This window comes from Primulina huaijiensis, chromosome 5, assembly GCF_012295235.1.
Source record: "Primulina huaijiensis isolate GDHJ02 chromosome 5, ASM1229523v2, whole genome shotgun sequence".
NCBI classification, from domain to species: Eukaryota; Viridiplantae; Streptophyta; class Magnoliopsida; order Lamiales; family Gesneriaceae; genus Primulina; species Primulina huaijiensis.
In genome coordinates, this window is record NC_133310.1 from 18,851,180 (window position 1) to 18,860,879 (window position 9,700).

Below are 9,700 nucleotides of genomic sequence, written 5' to 3' on the forward strand. Positions count from 1 at the left end.
TATTATTATTTTTGTTACATTTTTCTTCTGTTTTGGAGCTTGGAAAAATATGGAAGACTTTTAGAGCTTCGTGCTGATAACGTGTTGTGAAAAAGTAAAAATTTACGCTAAAAAGTAAAAATCTCAAACTCTCAAAATTATCACATTACACATTTTATAATATTTTTTTCTCAACTCAATTGTGATTTTCTTCACAAATGGGAGATCTATTTGTAGAATTTCTTTACAAATAATCCAAAAATAAATTACATCATTACCTTCATCATCACACACAAATTTCAATATTCAACACCTAATTTTATCAAATATTCAACATTCAATATTCAAATATTAATATTAAAATATTAATTTTCAACAATAAACATATTTTTGAATTGTACTAACTATAGCTTTTTATTAATACGGTAAACGTAAGTGATTCAGACTCATTTTCCAAGACTGAATCAAATGTAGCACAGTTGACTTTATGAATAGTATTGCTAGATAACTTCAATGATGCTTAATACTTGGTATATATCTTATGAGTCGATTTCACGGATTTTTATTCGTAGACGAGTTAATCATATCTATATTTATAATGAAAATTAATAATTTTGACATAAAATGTAATACTTTTTAATGGATAACTCAAATAAGAGTCTCGTATCACAAAATTGACCCATGAGATCGTTTCGCATATTTTTTAATGTAATTCTTATGCTTAAATGTATATATCAAGAATGTAGTTATAATAACTCCACCTTATATGCATATTAGAAAATAAAATTGTTCTTTTATATAGGTATTTTTTTTATAAAAAAATAATCTATTTACCTTCCCCATTATTTTTTCTATAATCTTTGGAAATCAAGAATAATATTAATTATCAAACCATAAATAATTGATTTTGTTCAAATAAATAGTCGATTTGAGAAATTTTCATTTAAAAATAATTAAATTCAACTATACTTTGTTTTTCACTTTTGGGCTAACTGAAAAGGATTTCGGCCCAAAATATATTCATTACATCGTTGGACACCAAACGGTATTTGTAGAACTACAAAAGCTCGGACGAGGGTGGCGCAATTTGCGGCACCTCAAATGGCGGCGGCGGGGGTTTCTTATGCTTCACATGTACCTACAGCAAAATCCTCTTGCCCGTACTCCTCTGGCCGTCTTTCGCAACAGTTCATTCGCTTTCACCGGCTCAAATACAGACCTTCAAGAGCTTTCTCAGTTCGCGCTTCTGCTTATTCTGCCGATGACTCTGGTACTCTTAAAAATACCTATATAGAATATGAGCGATGCGTAAGCAATGATGGGAAAGCGTGGAAAGTATTAGTTGTGTATTTGTAGATTCATGAGTAGTTTTCCTGAATTCTTCTGATTAAGCTGTGTTCTTTTTGTAATTTTCAATTTGCTGTGTTTTTTTTTTTGGTGATAGTGGTGACATTGCTTGATTACGGAGCTGGAAATGTACGGAGTGTCAGAAACGCTATTCGTTTTCTTGGATTCGATATCAAAGATGTAATTTTTTGCTCAAACTTTCAATTCTAGTTTTTCCTTCACAAGTTAGTCGTGTAGTCCCGCATGAAGGGAAACCGAAATTGAAATGAATAGAATCGAGTTTATTATTTATTTTTTAAAAGGGTGTTTTCTAATTTGTTGAAGTTTAACTGTGATGTAGGTACAAACGCCAGAGGATATTCTGAATGCAAAACGTCTTATATTTCCTGGTGTAGGGGCCTTTGCACCTGCCATGGATGTGCTGAGCAAGAAGGGGTGAGCCTCTTTATGCTGCATTCTTTATTTTATGTTATGCATTTTGATTGTGATCTGATTTTGAAGTGAAAAATTCAATTTGAATAGTTTAAGGAGCTGAAAATTTTATCCAACAGATTAAGAATGATTGCATGTTGAATAAGGAATGCAATTGTGTTATTGTTTATCTCATATTTTTTTCCATTTCTCTCACGTTATGAGGTAGTTCTCATTTATTGTTGGCTTTTCCGATTGAGAACACGTATGATTGATTTAGCAGTTAAGTGGAAGGAATCTTTACACTGTAGTTATCTGTTAAGTGACTGAAAATGTCATGCAACTTTATGTCATATCTGTAGAATGGCTGAAGCACTTTGTGCTTACATTGAGCAAGATCGCCCATTTCTTGGTATTTGTCTTGGACTGCAGCTACTTTTTGAATCAAGCGAGGAAAATGGGCCAGGTAAATGATTGATGCAAAAATTAGTTTACATACATTTCTGGCTCAATTTGTAGAGTAATGTTTCCTTATGATTATATTTATGAGACGGTTATTCAAAAAGTAGATTTGTATAGTTTTCCAGCTTTAATTCTTCAATGCTCTAAAACTTTAAGATTCCGTTTTGCCTTTTCAATTTGATTTTTTTTTTTCATTTGGTTTGCCTTTTCAATGTAATTATTTTCTCATTTACTAAAATGCCAGTCATTCTCAGTATTAATGTTGGTTTTGTCTTTTAAATTTGATTTTACATGCCATTTTTTCAGTGAAAGGCCTTGGTTTGATTCCTGGGGTGGTAGGTCGTTTTGACTCATCAAATGGTTTCAGAGTACCTCATATTGGGTGGGATGCTATTCAAATAACTAAAGAATCACAGATTTTGGATGACATCGGGAGTCACCATGTTTATTTTGTTCATTCTTACCGTGCACTTCCAGTAAATTCTCATTTTTTCTCAATACATATCCAATGACGCCATTTGTTCCAATTTCTCATTTCTTTCTATCACATCTCAAGTAGCCAATTTCTCCTTATTTTCTACAGTCAGACGATAACCGTGAATGGGTATCTTCTACATGCAACTATGGCGACAATTTTATAGCCTCAGTAAGAAGAGGAAATGTCCATGCGGTTCAATTTCACCCAGAGAAGAGTGGAGGTAAGAATATTTCTCAGATCCCTGTTGACGGAATAGAGGGAATTGAACCTGTCTTTATGTGTTTTATAGTGTCCTGTTCAGGAATTTATTCATCTGGTTAATCACATTAATGAGTTTTGCAGATGTTGGCCTTTCTGTTCTGCGAAGGTTTTTGTATCCCAGTCCAGAGATACCAAAGGTAACACCAGCTCCAGTATTATGCTTTGTTTCTGTGGTTATTTGACACGGTACCTAACCAATAACAATTTTCATGTGAAGACAGAAGCCAGTCCCAGGGACAGCATCTAAGCTCGCTAAGAGGGTCAGTAATGCTGATAGCATGATATCGAAAAGCTTGGTTTGATAGTTCGGTTTTCACCACTTGAATTCAGATTTATGGGATTAGAAAATCCTGAATGTCTGAGATTTGAAAGGGCACCAAAACTAGTATCGTTCGTATAAATCTGTGGAAGTTAAAAAATTTGAAAACTATCCCTGCAATTAAATTGTGAACAATATTGAGAATGAAATCAGTGTTCCAAAATCAAGGTATAAATCCTTTTTCTATGATGTCCTAACCAAACCAAATTGTAATAACCAGCCAAAGCAAGAATTTTTCACAGAGATGCATCCAGCCACAGAACGATACTTTTGTGTCATAATTATTTCACTGCACTGCTGCTTAATGAATTTCCAATGTGTGCAGTCCTGCCCAGTTAGAGTTATTGGAGCTGATTGTGCGAGCTGTAGGAAAGCAAGTTTCTGTTTTGGTTACCAAAACGGAGAAACATTTATTTGTTTGATTTACACTTGGTTCAGGTAATAGCTTGTCTTGATGTGAGGACCAATGACAAAGGTGATCTTGTCGTAACTAAAGGCGACCAATATGATGTAAGGGAGCACACCAAGGAAAATGAGGTATAGAGAATGTGCAAGTGATTATACTGCAGTTATTCTCATATTTATACTTTATTTATGTCATAGAATTATGCTTTGTTAGTTACCTTTTGATGTGGAAAACCTTTGATTAGTGAGTGAGCAGGGAAATTCTTTCCATAAACGAGTGCAAGCCCTTTTGGATTCTCGTTATTTTTGTGAATTTTGCGTAAACAAGCCTTTAAAAATGAACAAGCAAATTTTTCAGTGTTTGACTGTTATAAAAATTCCGTCTTAAAATCACTTAGTTATTTTGCATGTATTTCAAGTGTTATGATCAAGTATTTTCTAGAAGTCATAATCTCTTAGCTGGTTGTTGCTAATGAGCATTCTTTGATAATCTTTAATCTAGATTTTACATTATGTTAAAATATCTTATTATAATTTAGATCCTCAGTCCTTCATATTATTCTGATGTGAGAAGTGCATGTGTTCAAGTTAATTGATATTTCAACTTCTTTCCTGTTCAAATGATGAAATTCAGTGTCTTCCTTTAGGGTAAAGCAATATAGAATTGATGTTAGTGCAAGATCTGTTTAACATTTTTTTCTTGCAATTTTTAAAGGTGAGAAATCTTGGCAAGCCAGTGGATCTTGCTGGACAGTATTACAAAGATGGGGCGGATGAGGTAATGCCATACCCTTTGGCAACAAACAACTGTACTGACATTGCAGTTTGATAAACATGCATAAAAAAAAACAATGCTTCCCATGGAGCATGTATATACAGAACTGGTAAACCAGAAGGAAATGTTAAAAAGAAAATCCAGACAGACGAAGATGACTCAATATTCTCTTTCATGCTATTTCAGATTAGCTTTCTGAATATTACTGGTTTTCGCGACTTCCCTCTAGGCGATTTGCCAATGTTGCAGGTTTGTTTTTTCAATTGTTGTATTTCAATCTGAATAACAGGAACTTTTTAGTTTGCAGGCTTTTTAGCCTTGTGTACTCTGTTCTTTTCCTTGTTAGGGATTCAGGAGCTTTTTATTTTAAGCATGAAATAACAGTGGCTGTCAGCAGGAGATTTGACAACATTGGTATCAACTTAGTTCTGTTTTTCCTCATAGGTATTGAGGCATGCATCGGAGAATGTTTTTGTGCCATTAACAGTTGGAGGTGGTATTCGAGATTTTACTGATTCCAATGGCAGGTAATTATCTTTTTAACATTAGGTCTTTGACTCTGCGAAGAGAACTTCTTTTTTCAATTTGCGTTCTTGTAATTGTGCTACAAGACTTGCTATATAGCACCATAATTTTTTAGTGAGAGTTCTACTTGTTATTGGTGTTTATGCAATGCATATTCCACAGGTACTACTCGAGTTTGGAAGTTGCTTCAGAATATTTCCGATCTGGTGCAGATAAGATATCTATTGGTAGTGATGCAGTTTATGCTGCTGAAGAGTACCTAAAAACCAATGTACTCTCCTTTCTCATCTTGCCTTTTTGTGATAATTTTATTTTATGTGAAGTTTATGCCGATTTTCCTCTAGGTAAAAACAGGAAAAAGCAGCCTAGAGCAAATCTCCAGAGTTTATGGAAATCAAGTGAGTTTTGCACCAAACAAATTTTATTGATTTTCCTGTTCATAATATCAATTCAAGTATTCGATTAAATATGTCGTCTATTTTCAACTTTCCCTTTCCATATTCGCTTCCAAATGTGTTTTTACTTTGTTCTTTTCTTCTTTTTGTGTTTTAGGCTGTGGTTGTAAGCATTGATCCACATAGAGTGTACTTGAAAGATCCTAAGGACGTGGAATTCAAGTCCATTAAAGTAACAACAAACCCAGGTAAACGGTAGATGTGATCCATGTGCTTATTAGTTGCTTTGGGTTTATTTATTTAAAATATCAAATTATTTTCTTTGCAGTCTCCTCCTGTACATAACTGGAAATTTGTACATCTGTCCATTGGCAGTTGATTAGACTATGATCATTTAGATACAGAACCAAGAATTTTATATTTTCTTTGGTCTGATCAGCTTACCTCCTAGAATCGTATTAAACAGGAAAAATAAAATTGCTAACGACTAGAAGCTGCCAGTAACAAACATTTTATGCTTATGTCAGGTCCAAATGGAGAGGAATATGCGTGGTATCAATGCACGGTAAGTATATAATTTTCAATCTGTCAAAATTCATTTATCAATCAGTTTCTTGTCATTTTTGCCTAAACAAAAGTACTTGCTGCAATGTACCGAGATAACATATGCAAAGGTTCATATATCACTGAATTTGTAACGGTTAAAATTCAATTGACATAAGTAGGTGGTATTATAATTATTATAGATAGAATTCCTTATTTTCATCATTTCACGTGGTACCTGCTCGAGCATTCTGAATCTAATGGAAGAGATTTCACAACTTTTGACTGTTATGATAAGAAACTCTAATCGTGGGTCTGGGTGAGGTTTTAAAGCTTTCATATACTCTTAGCTGTTCTCAAGATTTAGACCTTGATTGTGCAAAGTAGTGGCCTTCGCCTTCATTATTATTTATTTCCTTCTCTTTTTATTTTGAGATACCCTGTGGAATAGATTACATTACATCCCCCTAAGCACTTGAAAACAATTTAGTTACTTTTTTTAGGTGAACGGTGGGCGAGAGGGTCGACCAATTGGAGCATACGAGCTTGCAAAAGCTGTTGAAGAACTGGGAGCAGGAGAAATACTCCTGAACTGTATTGACTGCGATGGTATGCATAATTCAAACCAGTGATTGAGCATGTCTTAGTTTCTTCCATGGAACTTTGATGTGTTTTTTTAAAGCTTAGATTAATTATGTTTTGTCATTATTCACTTCGTCAGCTCCGAATTTTCCTTTTACTAACTGATTATGGAGAAGCTGGTAGCTTGAAGGACAAAAAAGCAGCCCCCACTTCTCCAAAATCTGTTCTTTGATATTCTTCATTAGGTTGTCACATTTGCGAATGTTGTGTTGATATACAGAGTAGTTCTTCTTCATAGAATTGTTGATGGGACTTGCTATTATTTGTGCTTTGTTTTTTTATGGGAGCTAATTAAACTTTTGGTTTATTATATCTATTCAGGTCAAGGGAAAGGATTTGATATAGATTTAATAAAACTTATATCAGACGCTGTTAGTATCCCTGTAATAGCAAGTAGTGGTGCTGGTGCGCCTGAACACTTCTCTGAAGTTTTCTCTAGAACAAATGCATCAGCTGCCCTAGCTGCTGGTATTTTCCATCGAAAGGAGGTAACACAGTAATTCAGTATCTATTTAAAGTAGGAGTTTTATTGATGAATTCTCTCTGAAAGACATGCCTCATCCTCTTTGATAGTTTGATTTCTTATTCATGATATTGGATGAACTTCTCAGTTATTTTTCTTAGGCAATCCTTGAGACATCATTGTTGGTCCATCTATCGGTCTATGCACAGTATAATTTATGAAGGCAAAATCAACCAGTTCCGTAGGATTGTTAAATTTAAAAAAAAAAACGAATTGAAAGTCAATGAGCTTTATACTCACATCAACTTTTGACTTCATTACCTCGTTGTACAAATTTCAGGTTCCTGTTCCTTCAGTGAAAGTTCACTTACTAAATTCTGGAATTGAAGTTCGAATATGACAATCTTGGCTTAATGACCGAAGGTATTGTGTCATATCAACTGACTGAAAACTTTGATTTAATTTGTTTCTGAGGTACTCTTGTGATATATATCTTTTATCTGTATTCGTCTTATCTCAGAAAATTTCAGCCTGGTCTTACGCATGTGTTTTTCTGTAATTAAAAGTAAGCTCGATGAATATCTTTTGGAATGTTTACTTTGGTGTATATTTGCAAGTGTGTTGCTATCTTGCTGCCCTGGATTTTTAAAAGTTTTGATTAACATACTAATAAAGAAGATAAAATTTAATATATATGTCATTTGTGTTCTATCCTAATTACCATTGGATCTCCTTTGACAACTGAAATTGAACTTTTGCCAAAGGGTCGTTTCGACATGGACCAAATTGATGATCCTCTCTCTTACATGAAAGTCGAATAATGTTAAGTTGGTTGAATGATTATTCACTATGGTCCGCGGATGACTCAATGAAACTCGGTCCTGGTATAACTTCATCAGAATAACTTGCTTGCGAACTCCTGTGAATTTGGAATTCTCGAACAAGAAGCGCTTGCAAGATCTCTGAGTTTCGACAGATTTCTGCCCAGTTCAACAGCTACTTTTTCTTTGAACTCTTGCCCATTCTCTCTAATCTGTTGCCTTTGCTCCAAAGTTGTTTCAATGTTTTCCTCCATCAGCTTAAAGAAGCCAGCCATGCTTCTTTACGTCTCAAACACCATACCCATTTGACCTCCATGTTCAACTGTGCTCATGATTGTTGCCAGTGCTCCAAATACAATCACGAATAAGGAAGGCATTGATCCAAGAATTGGCGATCCAATGAATGATACACCAGTCACAGCTAAACACGTCAGCATAGGTCCACAGACGGCTAGAATCTTGTTAATATTTAAAACAAACTTTCCTAGTTTGATATACTCCGCATCATCCTTCCTCCTTAGGACCGACATAATCCTCCCTCACGAGCGAAGTTGAAGATCTGAAGGTGGCCATATGAAGCTTACTTAACGAAGGGATCTTTGTTGATTTTGTTGGCTCGAATAGTGTATTGTGTCACGGTCTTAGTGGTATTTATAGGCACTAAAGATACGGTATTGAAAATGGATTGACCAAAGACGTGAAAAATATATATATATATATATGTGTGTGTGTGTGTGTGTGTGTGTGTGAGTAGAAGGTTTTTGTGTATATGTAAATATGTGTAATATGCTAAAAGCTTCTTGGCCTAGTGACACTAACGTCCCAATAAAAGAATGACGTCTTGATTTCGGTAATAATAGTTATAAACACCCCTCCAGACATAGGTCGAATGAAATTCTCTAGTATCACTATTGACTACTGAATACATACAATCACTGCATGATAGAATTATCATATTCTGACAAGAATTTATGCCATTATCTTGGAATTTTTGATGTGCTGGTGAAAATTCAATCACAAATACTTTATTAAATGTAACCTCAGATTTCTGCAGATTAATTGGCTCGGAAAAGGGAAAAAGAGATTATTGACTTCTAAGCGTGGGCTAGAAAAACAAAAACAAAAAAAAAGGGTAAAAAATAGATGCACTGCTTGTCTCATAAAGAGAAAAAAAGAAAGAAGAAAGATGCAATGCATTAGTATGTTACACGTTTCCAATCGTATCTTGAACTCAATTTCAATGGTTTTCAATATAAGTTCCGAGTAAATTTTGGATTTTATGGGGGAAATGGTATATTTTTCTTACAATTTTTTGAACCGATATGTTTTTTTTTTTTTTTAAGAATAGGAACATCTCGAATCTGAGAAAAGTGTGAAGTACGTGTTAAGATTGAGATTTGGATATAACTAACCTTTCGCTATAACTAAATAAGTTCCCTTAATCAAAATTGATGAACCAAGTCCCATTCTTTCTGTATGATCCTTAAATTTCAATGGTGACATGCATTTAATCAAAGGATATGCAATCATCAATTCAGTGCAAATGTGCTCAATAATTAATTTCTTATCTTTAACACGTTCTCGTATGACTCTATAATTAATGTCGATGTGCTTGTTTCAACTGTCACTTTTATTATTTTTAGCCATAAAAACATCAGTGGAATTGTCACAATATATTCTTAATGGCCTAGATATAGAATTCATAATTCTAAGCATCGAAATGAAATTATTCAACCATACACCAAATGAGCTTGCCTCAAAACAATATATGAACTCAGCTTCCATAGTGGAAGTAGCAGTCAATGTCTGCTTTGCACTTCTATAAGATACAAGTGCACTAGCTAGCATGAAAATATATCATGAAGTGGATTTTC

At 34.1% G+C, this 9,700-nt stretch overlaps 1 protein-coding gene across 1 annotated transcript; it reads left to right on the plus strand.

The window, feature by feature from the left end:
- Positions 1–1,005: 1,005 nt before the first annotated feature.
- LOC140976809 (imidazole glycerol phosphate synthase hisHF, chloroplastic) lies at positions 1,006–7,602 on the plus strand. The gene is made up of 19 exons (XM_073441133.1): positions 1,006–1,249; positions 1,424–1,506; positions 1,667–1,761; positions 2,100–2,203; positions 2,506–2,675; positions 2,783–2,897; positions 3,020–3,075; positions 3,160–3,198; positions 3,696–3,794; positions 4,378–4,440; positions 4,624–4,686; positions 4,882–4,964; positions 5,125–5,233; positions 5,307–5,360; positions 5,515–5,605; positions 5,885–5,922; positions 6,404–6,509; positions 6,864–7,030; positions 7,346–7,602. Exons 1-19 carry the CDS (start codon positions 1,081–1,083, stop codon positions 7,403–7,405), a joined length of 1,764 nt encoding a protein of 587 aa, XP_073297234.1. The 5' UTR covers positions 1,006–1,080; the 3' UTR covers positions 7,406–7,602.
- The last annotated feature ends 2,098 nt before the right edge of the window (positions 7,603–9,700 follow it).